This window comes from Perca fluviatilis, chromosome 6, assembly GCF_010015445.1.
Source record: "Perca fluviatilis chromosome 6, GENO_Pfluv_1.0, whole genome shotgun sequence".
Classification (NCBI taxonomy): domain Eukaryota; kingdom Metazoa; phylum Chordata; class Actinopteri; order Perciformes; family Percidae; genus Perca; species Perca fluviatilis.
The window spans coordinates 26,475,545-26,493,652 of NC_053117.1; the positions used below are offsets into that span (position 1 = coordinate 26,475,545).

Consider the following 18,108-nt stretch of genomic DNA (forward strand, 5'->3'; position numbering starts at 1 on the left):
GTTGTGCATTTCTTATTTAATTCATGCATTAGGCCTATGAATTTTTTTTTTTTACCTTATTTAACCAGGAAGACACTCATTGAGATTAAAAATCTCTTTTCCAAGAGTGTCCTGGCCAAGATAGGCAGCAGTACAACCACACATACAATACATACAAACACAAAATACACAAAAACACTAGAAATATAAAACAACTGAAACAGCAAGTCCTTCAAAGTCAACCACAATCCTAAACACATCAGGCAAAACATGTACAGACAGATGTGGCTGCCTCCAAGTCAATCAACATCCTCTTAAAAGTTTCATGGATTTCTGTAACTTGTTCCATGTAGAGGGAGCAGCAAACTTAAAGGCCTTTTTCCCCAGCTCAGTTCTAACCAAATCAATTCCGAATCAGTTCTAATTAAAACATAAATGTAACGAAAAGATGATACTATGCACTTCTTTATGAGTAAGTTGATATTTTTTGTGAGTGAGTTGATATTTCAGTCTAACTTTAATGATTTATTTAAAAAGACACACTTTATCTGGTATATTGTTCTTTTCAACAGCTTACAAAACACCTCTGTTTATAAATTATTCTCAACAAACAACACAACGTGTATAAAACATAAAATACTAATTGGTAGGTATTGGGGAATGTGTTTTCGCTCTTTGTAGCGGAACCTTTCTGTGGAGACAACGTTCAGCGCCGGACAGTTTTAACTGATGGGCCCTCGAATGTTTACACGTGAGGTTTGTGCAGGGCTGTATTTTGTAACTTAAAGTGTTTAAATCTCACATGCCGTTCTTTAACCAATTAAAATAAAATGTTTTTATTTTATAATATTCATAAAGATGTAGTTGGTTGTGTAAATTACGTTTTTATTTTAATTTTTTTTACCGTAGTGGTTAATCTACAGTTAGCTAGTTAGCTCTTGTTACGTTTAGCTGTTTCGTGGTGTCTAACGTTACAAGTTATCAGATGGTGGTTTTGAATACATTGTTTGTTATTTATTAGTTTCCAGATCTCAGTTTAAAATGGGAAAACAAAGGAAGAAACACAACTGGAAGGGAAGACAGCAAAGTGACACCCAACAACCAGCAGAGGAAGAGAAGACAAACATCGTTGTGGAACTTCAAGGTAAGAAATGGGAGCCATAAACTGGTGAAATGATTTGGTATTTATTGCCTCATAAATGTCTTGTCTGTTTGGGTTGTAACACCTGTTTTCATCAGATGGGGCCAGGCTAAAAGGTGTAGACCAGAGCAACGCTTTGGTCCTCCCAGCGAACAAAGCCAAGAAGAAGAAAGCCTCAGTGACACCCGTCTCCTCCAAAAAGCCCCTCACCAAGAAGCAGAGGAAAGAGCTGCAGAAGGTCCTGGAGCGCAAAGAAAAGAAAGCTCAGGTGAGACACAGTTTGATGCAGGTTTACACAAAGCTGTGAAGCTTTAAGAAGAAAACTATCTGTTTATCAAGGATAACACAACTTTCCACTTCATACTATGTACAGTTATGACCACAATAATGTATTTAGCAGTGCTGAGATTTACAGTCAATTAATGGTTTAGTTCATTGACAACAGTGAGAAATGTATTTGTCAAAAACATATTGTTGCTGCTTTTCTCTGTTTTGTTCCACTGTAAATTGAATATATTTGGGTCTTGGACGTTCAGTCAGGCAAAACAATTTTTTTTTTTATTACAAAGGCTGGGTTTCAAAATTTGGGTTCAATAAAGGTTTATTTTTCTCTTATCAAAAACAGCTGAAAGATTAATTGAAAATCCCAAATTGTTAGTTAAAGCTGTAATCTTGAGCATTATTAAATATACATATATCGGGATTTAATGGTAAAATAGTGATTCCTAAAATACCACATCTTTTGAAATCTGCTAAAAGGTATCCAGGCTTTAGTCAGATAGTTCCTGATTTACATGAAAACACTTTTTAACACTTTATTTAGAAGGTTTTGTGCAGCTACTTGTGATAATACATCATTTAATTTTGGTTTCTTTTGTTAAATGAACTTTCTTTTTAATAAATTAACATGTTTTTTATGACCTGTTGACATAAGATGTTCTTTTGGGGTATTTTTATGTTTTTATTACAGACCGTAGAGTGATGACAGTAAATGAGGGAGAGAGAAAAAAGAAGACCGACAAAAAAAAAAGTAGTTGTTTTGGTGCTAAAACTGAAATGTTATTATATGACACCTAGCCCTAGAGACAAGATTGAACCAATTTATTCCTACTTAGTTATTCACAGTAACTCTTCCTGCATAGAATCATCAGGTATACTGGATATAAATTGTTAAACATTTAGTAACCCACTCACCTGTCCTGCTGTCTGTCCCGTCCAGAGAGCAGACATCCTGACCAAACTAGCTGAGGTGCAGCTGCCAGAGTCTGAACTTAAGCTGCTGTACACCACGTCCAAACTGGGAACAGGAGAAAAACTTTATCAGACCAAACAGTAAGTGCTCATATGCAACATATAAGCTAAGAAAAGCAAAGGTATATAGATATAGGTATATATTTCTCATTGGAAGATATGAAGAAGGTGGAGTCAGTGGCCTTAATATGTTTGGGTTATTTTTAGTTTACCAGAGGAATTAACAGATGGAGACTCGGGAGCAAAGATCAGCAGTGTCAGTGGAGCGAACAGAAAAAGAAAATGGAAAGAGGAGGAGGATGAAGAAGAGGAACCAAAGGGCGAAGAAAGCAGTGATCTGGACACCTCTTCTGATGAGGAGGAGGATCAAGAAGAAGTTAATGAGACCACAGAGAAGGAGGACAAACAGGAGGTGAAGAAAGAACAACACAAAACAGAACAAAATGGACAGAATGAGAAGATTTCAGATCAGGAGAAAGTCGAAAACAAGACACCGTCGCAGCCGGCTAGTCTTCATTCCTGTTGACAGATCACCTGAAATACAGGTGTGTGAAAACTACAGGTGTTTCATTCAGACAGATGTGTTTTTTGTGAGCTTGCTTTAAGCGTATCTCAATCTGTTGCTGCAGGAGGCTCGTCTGAAGCTGCCCGTGCTAGCAGAGGAGCAGGTCATCATGGAGGCTGTGAGAGAGAATCCCTGTGTCGTAATCTGTGGTGAGACAGGAAGTGGAAAGACCACTCAAGTACCTCAGTTCCTGTATGAAGCCGGCTATGCCAGGTAGGTCATCCTCCTTATAGTGGTGATATTTACCTAGAAAAATGGCTTACATGTGGATGTGCATTCATACATGATATCATGTAGTTACTGTTGTCTTCTTCGTTCTGATTTCCTTCAGTGGCAGTGAAATAATTGGAATCACAGAGCCAAGAAGAGTGGCAGCTGTCAGCATGTCCCACAGAGTGGCCAAAGAGATGAACCTGTCCACACGGTAACATTCAAAGAATTTCACATTAAATAATTTCAAATCCACTCGCAGAGTATAAAGACTACTTTGTTTTTGAAACCTCCTTGCGACAAGCTTGGGAAGAGAAATTATGCTGATAATGGAAACATTTTGTAAACTATATTGTACATGTTTGTGCGTCTGCGTTTAGGGTGGTGTCATACCAGATTCGATACGAAGGGAACGTGACCAGTGATACTAAGATCAAGTTCATGACAGATGGTGTTCTACTGAAGGAGATTCAGAAGGTATAGTTGTTACTTCCAATTAAGTAATTTAATAAAATATAATAAACATGACAGACTTTGGCCTAGTGGTATTTCTGATTTCATTTTTACCATTGAGCTAGGCTGTGGAGAAACATCCAGTTCACTACTGCTTTCCTTTGTGACTACTGAGGGACAGACAGATATCAACAGGGAGAGTGTTGAATGTGTGATAACATTTTATGCTTAGTCTGTTAGTCTGTAAGAGGAACCAGATCTTTCAAAAAAGTAAATGATTTGCATCCACTTTTTCAATTTCAGCTCAGTGGGTTTAACCTGAAACATTTTTCCTTTTTGCTCAAGGCTCCTGAGTGCTCGTATTGTTGCTCACTAATAAATAATGTTTGTGACAAAAAAATCCTGCTCATATAGTAGTACCGGTACTACCATATTAATAGTGCGCTTTAATCTTTTGAAGAATGATGTGAGAGATTAAACACCCTCATATGAGGATGGTGAGACACAGTATTTGAAATCTGAAACTTAACTCCAAGTCTTCTGAAAAAAAATTACCATGAGGTTGTTTTTGTAGAAGTGTTTTCAATATACATGAGTAAAAACATTTTTTTTTTTATTTCCTTTAATTACCTTAATGTTTCTGCTATTTATTCAGTGCCTCTGTCTTGTCTCATAGGATTTCCTGCTCCAGAGATACAGTGTGATAATCATAGACGAGGCGCATGAAAGGAGTGTGTACACAGACATCCTCATTGGACTGTTATCTCGTATCGTCCCGCTCAGAAACAAGGTAAGAGACTGCTCTTCGTGTTTTGGGTGTAAAAACTTTAAAGAATTTTTAAATCCTGAATTACAGCATGCATGATATTATCTAATCTCTATATTCATTACCATGCTCCCACTCTTCACGTCTCTGCAGAAAGGTATGCCAATGAAGCTGCTGGTCATGTCGGCCACTCTACGAGTGGAGGACTTCACAGACAACACAAAGCTTTTTCGGACGCCACCGCCCGTCATCAAAGTGGACGCTCGCCAGTTCCCAGTCACTATACATTTCAACAAACGCACTCCGATGGAGGATTACACTGGAGAAGTTTTCCACAAAATCTGCAAGATCCACCGGATGCTGCCTCCAGGTGCACATTCACACAACCCATTTCTCAGATTTTGTACTTTCAAGTATTAAAATTTGTTTACTACCAAACTAAATTGACATATAGGGTTGAAATCAAGATAATAACAACTCAACACAACTTTTTATGGTGAGTTTTGGCTATTACATTACATGCCCTAAAATATGGACTTTTATTCATTTAGGAAAATGTGGGGGAAATGGTTAAGTCTTTTTAATTCATACAGATTCAGGGAGACTTTTTTGCGTTTGTTGAGATATTGTGGTGGAATGCATGAAGAATTTCACATTGTTCGTTAATATTTAACAGTGTAGTTTTTTCAAATGTGAACTGAATATTCTAGAGAGTAATTTGCAGTAAGTAAGCAGGACAAACCGTAGTTGATGGAATTTAACACACACACACACACACACACACACACACACACACACACACACACACACACACACACACACACACACACACACACACACACACACACACACACACACACACACACACACACACAACACAAAACCACAACCACTCTGATCCCATGCCTCTGTCCTTCAGGTGGTATCCTGGTGTTTCTGACCGGTCAGGCAGAGGTTCACAATCTGTGTCGAAAACTGAGAAAAGCTTTCCCCTACAGAAAGGGTAACACTGGTGAGTCTAACACACACATTTTCCCCCTTCACACTCTGGCACATCTCTGTGTTTGTATATTGTTAATATTTACATGTTTTGTGTTCAGGGGAAGAAGAGGACGAAGAGACCTCAGAGACGATGAGGAAGTTTAAGAAGGCCAAACAGAAGAAGACTGTCGTAAGTCCACTTTTAGTGAAATGCTCTTAAAAGCTTCTGTAACTTAAAAAAGCCTTTTCTGTGTGTTTTTGAGATATGATTAAAGCCAACTCCAACCTCAACAGATATTTCTTGTGTTCATATTTTAAAAGTGTTATCTCTGTCTCCAGTCTCTGCCCCGAATCGACCTGGATAACTACTCTGCTCTCCCGGTGGATGAAGGGGACGAGGACAGAGAGGCGGGAATCGGAGACGAGGAAGATGAAGGCTCTGACCTGGATATTGGAGACGATCCCGCCAGTACAGGCAAGCTACTCCAAATGAATAATAAATGAGTAATTCTTTAAATCAAGTTGAATGTATTTCAGATAAGTGCTTTTACTAATTCTGCCCCGTTTTGTTTCTGCAGAGGAGAAGGCTGACCCCTCTATTCCTCTCTATGTTCTCCCTCTGTACTCTCTGTTGGCCCCAGAGCAGCAGGCTAAGGTGAGATATATATATATATCTTATGTCAGCACAAAACTGCTAAAAAAATAAGCTAGCTTAATATTTAGCAGCTGGGCTAGAAAAGGGAATGTCTTGGAAAGGTGGCCATGGTGTGGATGTGGGTCCATTTTATTACATAATATATTTCAGAGTTATGCTGTTCCCCCGATTGGTTCTAGTTTGTAGCCCAAAGCACATTGAGGTGTAAATTAAGAGGAAACAGCTCAGGTGTTTGGCTATGGTTTGGCTACAACTACACAAGTCCATAAACTAATTAAGTGAAGTAACTGTTAAATCTATAATGAAACAGGATTTTGAGAATATTCAATATCTTGACTTAATATTGAAACAGGATATAAAGAAAATGGAATAAAACTTTGACTGATGACAGGCAGTTTAATTTGATGAGTCTTACAGAGGAATTAATTAGGAGTTAACTATTTTCCAGAAAACAAAACAGTTTGATCCAAAAATACAAGAAGATAGATATATTGGCATTAAATGTTGTTAATGTTTAAGTTGTGGTGTGAAAGAGTGATTTTTATCATGTAACTACCGTCTGTTTTATTAGCCATTTTGTAAATCCGATTTATTAAAAAAGACAGTGGTGGTTTGATAATCTAAAATGATAATAAGCTCAAAGGTGAAATAATCAGTTCCCAGTCAAAATGGCAGATTGTAGTTTTAGACAATAGCTGAGTTTGAGTCCATATAATGCAGTAATATAACTTTTACTTTGATATCCTGTATGTGTTGGTGTCTCATGGCTGCAGGTGTTCAGGCCATCTCCACCTGGAACTCGTGCGTGTGTGGTAGCCACCAACGTGGCCGAGACATCTCTGACCATCCCCGGCATCAAGTACGTGGTCGACTGCGGTCGAGTTAAGAAACGTTTCTACGACAGAGTAACCGGAGTGTCGTCCTTCAGAGTCACATGGACTTCACAGGCCTCAGCCAATCAGAGGGCAGGTAGAGCGGGACGAACAGAGCCGGGACACTGCTATAGGTCAGGACTTTTAAACTGTGATGTGTCATCACATGGTTGTTTTCTGTACTTGAGGCTTCACTAATGTTTCTATGATGTTTCTGCAGGTTGTACTCGTCTGCAGTATTTGGAGACTTCAGTTTGTTCTCAGAGGCAGAGATCACTCGCCGGCCTGTGGAAGACCTGGTTTTACAGATGAAGGACCTCAACATAGATAAGGTCAGTAAAAAGTGAACAACTCAAACATAACACCAGGCTTCTGAGTGAAATCTTGCATCCCTCCAAAAGAATAAACGCTTCATATTTTGTGTTTGTGCAGGTGGTCAATTTTCCCTTTCCCACGTCTCCCTCTGCTGAGGCTCTTGTTGCAGCAGAGCAGTTATTAGTCTCGTTGGGAGCTCTGAAAGAGCCGCCTCGCACCGGAAGGTAACTGCCTGTCAATGGGTGTCCCTGTCTTTACCTGCCTTGACCAATACAACTATTTATTAGAACAGTTTTGGTAGTGTTGAGGGAAATTTGTTTTTGCTTAAACTTAGATTGTTACAAGGAAGTCTTAAAAATTAAAGTGACATCAATGAAAAAAGGGGTTATTTTAATATAAAGTTATTTGAGAGCATATTCAGTTAATCAGTAGCACTCACTAAGATTTTCTTCCCTTTTATGTGGACATTTAAGAGAATAACAGCCTTTTATATTTTATACATTACAAATTGAGCTAATTAGTAGTTCTATCATCTGTCTTGAACGGTTTATTTATTTAATTTTTAATAAGGGTGAAAGAGATGGAGCAAGCGAGGCTGAGCTGTCCCATCACTCCCCTGGGCAGAGCAATGGCTTCGTTCCCTGTGGCTCCGCGTTACGCTAAAATGTTAGCTCTCGGTAGGCAGCAGGATTGCCTACCTTACGTCATTGCTGTGGTAGCAGCCATGACAGTTCGGGAGATCTTCGAAGACCTTGACAGGTAAGGACACACCTTTGTTCTTATGGGGCGTCTTTGGCACACCGATTGGTAGCCGCCGTCTACCAATCAGAAGGATGGTGGTGTCGAAGTGCTTTTGGGCAAGATACTGAACCCCAAATTGCTCCTGTTGGCTGTGCCATTGGTGTCAATGTTTATCTGATGAGCAGGTGGCACCTTGTATGGTAGCCTTGGCCAGTGTATGAATCTGAATGGGGAGAAGGGTGCCTGTAGTGTAGAGTGCTTTCAGTGGTCCATTTTCCATTTACCTTAATATCTGTTTTATAAATCTGTTGTTCAATGTTCAAAACTGGAATAGGGGCTTCCAGGGTCTTGCTTGTAGACTAACTGACATAGATGTTTACTTCTCATGCTGCATACTTTCTTTTGTTTCTATTTTCTCAACCCATTTTTGTGTCTCATTAGACCTGCGCGTAGTGAAGATGAGAGCTCCAAACTCACTCAGCGTCGAGCTCGGCTGACCCAAATGAGGAGGTTGTGGGCTGGGCAAGGAGCATCGCTCCTGCTGGGGGACCTCATGGTCATGCTGGGTAAACTTGCGTTTTGTTATTAAGGTTCTATACTGGATAGTTTGACTGTTGACATTTTTAAAGTCCCCAAGACATGTCTTAAAAAGAACAACATTTTCAAAGTAGGATTTCAGGGTGAGACTTAAAGGTGCAATATGGAATACTGACAGCTAGTGTTTAAAATAGTTACTGCAGTAAAAATTCAAAATACTGGAGAGAGTCGTCTACCTGCCCCACCTCCCCAGACTCAAAGCTCACGTTGGTTGCCAGGCTGAGACCGGAGCATTCAACAATGTTGCTAGACGCTTGTCTCTCATAGTCATACATTACTCCACAGCACAGTGGACTAGCTAACGTTAGATTCTGGCTATATTGACAGTCATAAAAGCCTGTGCTTACGCTGAGCTCTGTACCCAACTGACAGACGGCTTAGAATTATAGTAGGAACCGCTAAAAATACCACTACCTTGCCGTCCTTTTCCACCCGACTGAAATACACACTTTATTGGCCTTAGAATTACGGCAACAATCGCTAAACACACTGCAAACTCAACGTCCTCTCTTCTCACTTTACTGGCTGTGTCTCAATTGTTTTTACTTTAGCTATATAATTCAATGTGAGTACACAAATGTTGAAATTACATAAAATGCCCGTCCCTTGTAGCCGTGATAAATTAGCCTGAAGCTAATGCTTACCTGTTCAGGAGGAAATTAGCCAACTCTGCGTCCTTCTGGGTTCTAAGTGGTCTACATCTTTCAAATACATCTCCAATATTTACCCGGGGTTGTTAGTCTCTGGTCACGCAACTGTTAGAAACATGCTGTTTTTTAATGTTGGATAGAATCTATCTCCGTTGATCCCGTTTATTTGTTTGCTGCTTTCATGGCTGTCCTACCGTTACAGCTGTAGCGCGCTTGTTTTACGTTTTTACAGGTATATCTGGCAACCCAGCCTGGCTGTCAAACTGGGCCGTTGATAACAACACACAGATCAAAACATAAACATAAATTCCGTCACAGAAGGAAATTTCAAAAGGAGAAAATACTGGCATTAGCATTGTTGTCAGAAAAGATAGTATTTCAACTTAGCATGTTTCCTTAATATCTGATGACACATTGGGGTCATTTTTGGATTTATTACAGTAAATATATTACATATTGGACCTTTAACATCAGAAGGCATTTGATTTGAGGGATCTAATTGAGACTTGGTTGAGGAGGGGTTAATTCATTTCAATTTTATTTAATGTTTCAAATCATAACAGACGTTCTTTAGGAAACTTAACCGATAAAGTAGGTCTAGAACACACACTATAATTTACCAAGACCCAACATTTCCTCCCAAGAGCATGCATTTGGTGGGACAGCCGCAAGGAAAAACTTCCTTTTAACAGGCAGAAACCTCTGACCTGGCTCTTGGTGGGCAGCCATCGCGCGACCGGTTATGGGGCCATCAAATTCTACAACCACATTTTGTGACAAGATGCGTCAGCAACATTTTTTTAACTTTACAGAGTTAAAGGTGGAATTTTTGAAAGATATAAAAAAAAAAAAAGCATATAGACAAAAACAGTTGTTATTGTACAGAATGTTTGTATTAACACAATTAATGGGGTTATACTATATTTCTGTACACATTTGACAACAGGTGCTGTTGGTGCTTGTGAATTTGCTGGTTGTACTCCCAAGTTTTGCGAGGAGAACGGCCTGAGGTATAAAGCCATGGTGGAGATCAGGAGGCTCAGAGGACAACTTACCAACGCAGGTACGCAAACACACACAGAAAACCTAACGCATAATGTGCTGCAGAAACAACACGGGAAATCATTTGTCTTCTCTCATCCCAGTAAATGCAGTGTGTCCAGAGGTGGGAGTATTTGTGAATCCCAAGATGACTCCGCCGACAGGGCACCAGGTGGTTTGCTTGCGGCAGATTGTTCTGGCCGGACTGGGAGACCATCTTGCAAGGCGTGTACAGGCAGAAGATATACTGGACCCAAAATGGAAGAATGGATACAAGGCAAGTTGGTCTGAACACTGTAATTGTGATTAAGGAGGCTCTACTATCGCTCTCCTTCACCTTCTCACCTTTATCTGTTTTTGTTCATAGACTCCTCTTCTGGACGACCCGGTGTACATTCATCCCACCTCCGCGCTGTTCAAAACGCTGCCGGACTTCATTGTCTACCAGGAGATCATGGAGACCACTAAGATGTACATGAGAGGTAAATGAGCTTTGTGAAAACTGGGAATCGATTTCCATCAGCCAATCATAACTCAGACTTTTTGCAGGTGTGGCTTTTATAAGACGCATATTTTTTTTCGAGTGACTGCCTGTGTGCATGTTATGTATTTGTATCTTTTTTCTTATTGTGTATCTCCTGTAAATTCTGTCGACAAGCCGGATTTCTAAACTGTCATATTATATAACAAAGTACCTCTTGTATTGTATGAATTGAAAAGTCTAAATTTGCAGGCTGGTTGTCTCACCTGGTGAAATGCCTTCATTTCTGTCTCCGTCAGGTGTGTCAGCAATAGAAGCAGAGTGGATCCCTGAACTCCTGCCTCAGTATTGTCATTTCGGCTCCCCTCTGGAGTCGCCCTCACCGTGGCTCTGTTCATCCACTGGCACCATCAGATGTCACCGCTCAAGCACCTTCTGTAAGTTTTCTACAGCTGAGCACCATGGCTCTGTTTGTGCTAAAAAGGTGTCTCTGCCTACATTTGTGTAAGTGTTGTGTTTGTCCTGCAGTCCGTGTAGGTTGGCAGCTGCCAGCAGTGGAGATGGAATATCCAGACGACATCGAGCGTTATAAACTGTTTGCCAGGTTTCTGCTTGAGGGACAGGTACTGCAGCAAAACCAAACAAAAAAGTTATCCATCTCTGTTCAGTCTTCATTCAAGTTTCAGTTAGTTGAACCTGACAATTCTGCAATACTTGACAGTCCTGATCAATGTTAAGAGGCCAAAATAATTCTGATATTCCTCAGTATTGGTAGCCTTGCATTGGCAAAAACTATTCTTTCTGGGGTTCATATTACACTATACAGTATAATAAGCAAGTATTACATTTACACTCCATACTGTAAATACAACAGTTTACACCACTACACCCAACCCAATAAAATTACATCAAAACCATAAATAACCTTGCCTGACGTGGTCATACTCAGATTCTAGTCAGAATGTGAACTTCCCGACCTTGAATGTTGTGGGCGGGTCTAAGTTTGGCTGGCATCCAGGCTAGAAATAACCATCAATATTAATCAAATCAATTCACAAATGTCAAACATGAAGTTTACATTTTTAAACATTAACTAGTCCATACCTTTGGACACATTTTCGTCTGAATAAACTTTATATACTGATGTGTTGTTCCATCTGCATTGTTCTCTGTGTGCCAGTCCAAATAAATGTGTATATTATATGTAGGAAAAAGAATATTAAAAACCTCAAATCTGAAATTCTTTTCTTAGACATGAGTAGGGGGGGCACCAAGGAAAAAAGGTTGGGAACCACTGGCTTAAAGTATGTCTGCACCCACCAGGAACTTGTAAGTCTGCGTAGTAATGTTGACTTTGTATGGTTTGCAGGTTTGTCCTAAACTAAAGAAACACAGTGGTTACCTTCTCTCAAACCCCTCCATCATGCAGAAAACCTGGGCAAAGTAAGTTGGTACTCACACACACTGATATGCCTTCTTTGAGGCATTTCTGTTTTTGTCAATCAACAAATTAACTGTTTTAAAGAAGGACTTTTCTCTTGCTGTTGTGTCTTTGCTGCTTTAGGCTGCAGCCCAGGACAGAGGCTTTGCTGGGAGTGCTGTTGTCAAAAAGGGTTGACTGCAGAGATGCCCTCCTCTCTGTCTGGAAAACTGAAGATAAATGTGAGGATTTAATGTGCTTGGCATGATTTTCATGGATTCTTGTCATTTTATTTTGTTGTGTGATTTTGTATTTTTCTCCTCTTACAGTTCTGTTGTCTGCATACTGCCAGTGGTTACCTGAAGCCATGCATCAAGAAGTAGCCAAAAGTTGGCCTCCGATATGAAGGCTTATATCAACAACAAAAAAAGACAGAACATTTTATTACACGCTTGATCAGACTTGTGTTAATCTACAGATTCATCAAACTCTCTTCCATCATCATCAACCCCTACTATTTAACATCAAATGGCTTCTTCAGACTTTAGGATTTTTATAATGTTCTCTCAAAGTGCAACTACAAAATCACAACACTGCCTTTTCTCAGTTTTGTATTTTAAATACTGTATCTGTGACTTATACAGTTTTAAACTAGAGCTCTAAAATGACTTCAGTTTACTGCTGTAAGTTATGTCTGATTTGGTCTTCATAAGACTCATTAAAACTGGCTCTGATTAAGGCTGCTGTGTGATTTATTCATTATGTATGTATGTAAACTGTGGTCGGTAAATATTAAAGGGCAACTCCACTGATTGTACACATCAATGTCATTTTACTGGCCATGAGGAGTATTCATCATCCTGTGAACACAGATGTTTGAGACATAATCTTGTCTTGGGCATGGAGATATAAATAGTTTAACAGAAAGCCTGTGTTACAACCCGTTGGAGAAACAAACTAATGAGAAAATAGAATTGGTTGAGATTGAATGTTAATTTTTAATACTCACCACTTAGTCCATTAAGTAGCTGTTCTGGAGCTTTTGATTGTTTCACATGATGTTCCTCAGCAGATGGATTTTGCCCTGTTGTCAGAATATATGTTAACATTTTTTTTTTTAACACTTCACAGACTTCACATCCATGTTTTCTTAGAAGTTGAGACTGAAAGTTTAGAAAGCCATTTTGACAAAACAGCTGAAAGTTCCTTAACTGCTACTAAATGGACCTTTGTGGTGAGATATGAGTTAGATTAATTCAAGACTAAAAGTCAGAATACAGCCTCTGCTGCCTCTTCCATTTTAACCTTTTTATTATTATTATTTCAATCAAATTTTATAGCTTAGCATGATGGAATTTTTTATGTTCTTTTATGTTAGAAGCTTAAAGGAAAGTTTTTTCACCTCAAAATGCAGAATCGTCTGTGATTCCGGCACACTTTGCACTCTTCATTGCACTACTGCCTCAACCTGTCTATATTGTTTCTGTTTATAGTGTGTATATATTGTTTGTTTTTGTATAAGTAAGTACATTGTGAGCATTGTATAATCCAAAGCAAAATTCCTCGTATGTGTCCTCATACCTGGCAAATAAAGCTGATTCAGATTCTGATTTTACAGGAATCAATTAGGCTGCTGTGATTGGCGAACGTATGTCGTGTCGTCATTTCCTACCGTCACCTCGTACACTTCCGGAAGAAGCGGAAGACAACAGTGAAAAGTCACAGCTTATATGCTCGCTATATGCAACGTTTTCAAATAGCAAAACAGACATTTTGATTTGAGTCTTTTGACAACAAAAGAGCTAAACTGTCGCCATGGTGAGTAACACTCCGATGTTGTCCAACGTTGACGACACATTTATATCAAAACAGATTGTACTTACAGCAGTTTGGCTAACGCTATCGAGCGAGCTGCTAACAACAACACGACAGCAGCAGAAAGCTGCCCTGTCATGATGAAATTAAAGTCATACGTGGATGTAACAAACTCACGTTAAAATATCGAAAAGGTGTGTTTTACTAATAGGACTTGGTTTATTCCACAGTTTTCCTTCCACGTATTTGACCACCCGATGTCCCGGGGGTTTCAGAACCGCTTCTCCACTCAGTACCGCTGCTATTCGGTGTCCATGCTGGCAGGTCCCAACGACCGCTCCGACGTGGAGAAAGGAGGCAAAAGTAAGTATTATTGTCGTATAAGATGTCCGTGTACTTTCGACACTGCCAGTAAAATCTCGAGAATTATACTGTAAACTTGTAGTGAATACAGAAATGTGTTTGGGTCCAGAAAATGTCTGAGGATCTAGGTTTGTTAATTTTTTGTCAGTACATGCCTTTTCCCATTTCTAAATGCCTTTTGATAAAATAAGCCACAGTGGTGAAAGATACATTAGCTACGTTTTCAGCAGTTTCTCTGTAATTCCCCAGAATAATTATTTTAAGGACCAGACTGGTACCATCCTGGTATACCTGTATCTTAAATGTTCTTCTTTTTTGTGTTTAATAAACGGTTAAACGGTTTCTTTTTCAGTAATAATGCCACCTTCAGCTCTCGACCAGCTCAGTAAGTCAAAGTTAAATCAAACAGCTCTTCATCATAAAAGCCCTGTATGAACCTTCCATGAATCTTACCTTTCTGCTCCTTTTCCTTGTACAGGCAGGCTTAACATCACCTATCCAATGCTGTTCAAGTTGACCAACAAGAACTCAGACAGAATGACCCACTGTGGTGTTCTGGAGTTTGTGGCAGACGAGGGAATCTGCTACCTGCCGCACTGGGTTAGAAACAGAAACAAGAAAATCCGATATATCGGCCAATATATATATTTAAAAAAATAAATAAATCCAGAAACGTGTAACAAGACAAACAGATTTTTCTTACATTAGTTATTTGTAGTTATTTGTGAGTCCTCACTAAAATGATAATGCAGTTTAAAAATAAACTTGTTTGTTTTATTGTCACAACAGAACAGAGGAACATCAAATATATATTAAAGTTCTGATAAATAAAATTTATAAAAATACAAACTGAAGATATGAAACTTAAAGTCCTTGAACAAAAACACAATAACAACAAAAAAAGAGTGTTGCCACCAGGGATGTTGTAAAGCGCCCTCTGGTGGACAAACAATGCAACGCCAACACTCAGAACATGGTTGAAGGGGGTTTCCTCTGTTTTATATTTTAATTTTTAAATATTCACTTATCAGAATTATTTATTTGTCATTATAAATGATCGTTCGGACTCTAGTCAGAATCCAAATGTGCTCTGCTAATTAAATGATTTTAAAGCCACTTTGTAAGTATCCATCAAGGCAGAACTGGTATTTGCTTTATTTTTTTTGCTGCAGATGATGCAGAATCTCCTGCTGGAGGAAGGTGGCCTGGTCCAAGTGGAAAGCGTTAACCTTATGGTGGCCACCTACTCGAAGTTCCAGCCACAGAGCCCCGACTTCCTAGACATTACAAACCCCAAGGCAGTGTAAGAAATATCAGTTGGGAACATTAAACTGACCTTTTCCCATTGTGTTTACTATAGTGATTAACAAAGGTATCACTTTATTACAGACTGGAGAATGCATTGAGAAACTTTGCCTGCTTGACAACTGGTGATGTCGTAGCTATCAACTACAATGAAAAGGTAAACTAACTTATTCAAATTGGTGTTGGATTAATATGCAAGAATGGTTTTTGTCTGTATTATTTTCTACTGATACCAGTGCTAATAGAATCTGTGTTATTGTTTCAGATATATGAGCTGCGAGTAATGGAGACCAAGCCAGATAAAGCAGTGTCCATCATCGAGTGTGATATGAATGTAAGATCCTCTACATTATCACAGACAACAGTGAATTATTCTGTTGTTCTCCACTTTAAATGTGTTGCGACTTTGTTTCTCAGGTGGATTTTGATGCTCCTTTGGGTTACAAAGAGCCTGAACGACGACCTCAGCACCAGGAAGAACCAACAGTAAGGACCAAACCATAAAGGTAGCTTTACAATTTGTGCTCTGAACAGTTTGATAAAACACATTTTTTCACAGGAGGAAGAAGCAGATCCCCCCAGTTACGAAGACATGGACCTGGGATTCAGAGTGAGTAAATGTTTCTGTGGGTTGGAGACAAATACATTCCCTTACCGCTACTGATAACCATAATAATTGGAGCTAATGTCACTTCTAATTTGTTTCTTATCCTCAGGCTTTCACTGGCTCTGGCAATCGTTTGGATGGTAAAACAAAAGGGATTGAGCCCAGCCCTGCCCCTCTTGGCCCAAGTGACATCAAAAGGTGATGCTCAGTATTTTATACAAGTACGCATGAAGCGGCCTAAATTCATTAATTAAATTAAATATTGTAACACAATGGTTTAACTATTCATCATGATAACTTTGCAACATTATCATGTTCCTCCTCTAAGATTTTTGGCATTTTATGCCTTTATTAGACAGCAGACAGTAGAGAGATGACAGGAAATGAGGGGGGAGAGAAGAACTGTGATCTTGATCTGAGGATGTTGCAGTTTATGGTCAACACCTTAAGCTCTAAGCCAACAGGCCCCCCCACACTATGTATTTTTTTGGCTATCTTAGACAAGATTTCTCAGATAGGACTACGTTTTTTTATAGGTTAATCGGTTGGTGAGCTGAATTTGAACATACACTGTGACGGGAGGCACAGCAAATTGTGTTGTAGACTCTGACAAAGTTCTGGAAGTGTGAGCAATTTTGTATCATATTCTCGCTTTGTTGCTGCTGCTACCTATTGCTATAATTCTATATGAGTGTGACCACTATGGTACAGTAGAGCATGGCAGGAAATGGCTATGATGTTTGTGACACAAAGCTGTAAATACTGAAGTGTAACGCCTGTTGTCTGTCACTACTAAACCAAGACTTTGTCTACACCCTTCTAATTTTACATCTTGGGTTTCTCCGGGCATTAAAATTCTCTGCTGTTTGTTGCTCGCTTGTGTCCCAATGTCATCTTGTTTTGGTGTCACATTTCATGGTCAGCTTGCAGTCGTAATTCATAGTTTGGCCATTGATTGCAAGATGTAACAATAGGCACACCTTGGCTTGCAGAATTTGTCAGCTAGTCTGAGATAGTCAGTCAGTTTTGCGCCTGTTAAATCTTTATTTAACTACTCATCAGTGACCATTGAAGTATTCTACCAGTGTTTTAGCCTTGAGTGTAAATTCCTAACCTTCAACTCAAATCTTTAATCTCACAGAGGTATTCCCAACTATGAATTCAAAGTTGGCAGGATCACCTTCATCAGAAACTCGAGGCCTCTGCCCAGGAAAACTTTAGATGACGTAAGAAGTGTAACGGATTTTATCATATGTTTGAACATATTTAACTAGCCTGTATTTACAGTATTACAGTGCAGTTTTTCATATTATTTTCCCATACAACCTTTTTGTTAATAGCACTTAAACTAAATAATTTCATTATGTGATTCATTCTATTTGTTTTTATTGAATTGCTAAGTACATTTTCTCATGTAGCACGTGTGCTAATATTTTCCAATTATAACTACTTTTAAATCTCTTAATCCTCCCAGGATGATGCAATGAACAGATTCATCGCTTTCTCTGGAGAAGGACAGTCACTACGCAAGAAGGGCAGAAAGCCTTGAAGGATTTCAAGTGCGGAGACTGGCTAGTGTACACAGACTCACCGTATCTATTGTCACATTCAACAGCAAAGTAAAAAAAACTGGCCTTCAGATGCATTGGGATTTTGTCTCGCTGTCTCTTTGAAATAGGATTTTTGCTGTTGAGTTGGGATTATATGTAATTGAAACTCTGACAGTAATATCTTGATCAGCTGAAGCTGAGCTCCATAAAATGCTGTCTGTAGTTTGTGGGATAAATAAAAATAAATAATATCACCACACCACCAACACAAAGAATAACTTGTGGAGTATGGTTGTGATATTAGAGCTTTTTCCCCCTTTTTCCATAATTTTTGCATTTTTACAATTGAC

General features: G+C 39.1%; 2 protein-coding genes across 2 annotated transcripts; both read left to right on the forward strand.

The window, feature by feature from the left end:
* Positions 1–643: 643 nt before the first annotated feature.
* Positions 644–12,857, forward strand: dhx37 (DEAH (Asp-Glu-Ala-His) box polypeptide 37). The gene is given in 28 exon segments (XM_039804408.1): positions 644–735; positions 1,001–1,123; positions 1,219–1,388; positions 2,340–2,452; positions 2,579–2,879; positions 2,881–2,916; positions 3,001–3,149; positions 3,268–3,360; positions 3,527–3,623; positions 4,276–4,389; positions 4,519–4,735; positions 5,285–5,377; positions 5,466–5,536; positions 5,686–5,821; positions 5,925–6,001; positions 6,775–7,007; positions 7,094–7,205; positions 7,306–7,412; positions 7,759–7,947; positions 8,371–8,495; positions 10,123–10,239; positions 10,322–10,494; positions 10,585–10,699; positions 10,998–11,135; positions 11,227–11,321; positions 12,068–12,141; positions 12,263–12,360; positions 12,448–12,857. Coding segments are annotated over 27 exon segments (3,423 nt in total). The 5' UTR covers positions 644–735; positions 1,001–1,020; the 3' UTR covers positions 12,525–12,857.
* A 919-nt stretch (positions 12,858–13,776) lies between these two features.
* Positions 13,777–18,020, forward strand: ufd1l (ubiquitin recognition factor in ER associated degradation 1). The gene is made up of 12 exons (XM_039804409.1): positions 13,777–13,936; positions 14,164–14,296; positions 14,649–14,681; positions 14,775–14,896; positions 15,469–15,599; positions 15,686–15,758; positions 15,867–15,935; positions 16,019–16,087; positions 16,161–16,211; positions 16,318–16,406; positions 17,350–17,434; positions 17,683–18,020. Exons 1-12 carry the CDS (start codon positions 13,934–13,936, stop codon positions 17,755–17,757), a joined length of 933 nt encoding a protein of 310 aa, XP_039660343.1. The 5' UTR covers positions 13,777–13,933; the 3' UTR covers positions 17,758–18,020.
* Positions 18,021–18,108: the final 88 nt, after the last annotated feature.

Excerpts from the sequence above, each read along its gene's own strand:
- ufd1l (XM_039804409.1), top strand. Across the intron at positions 16,212-16,317 it reads ACATGGACCTGGGATTCAGA|GCTTTCACTGGCTCTGGCAA; the intron begins GTGAGTAAATGT and ends TCTTATCCTCAG. Across the intron at positions 17,435-17,682 it reads CCAGGAAAACTTTAGATGAC|GATGATGCAATGAACAGATT; the intron begins GTAAGAAGTGTA and ends TAATCCTCCCAG.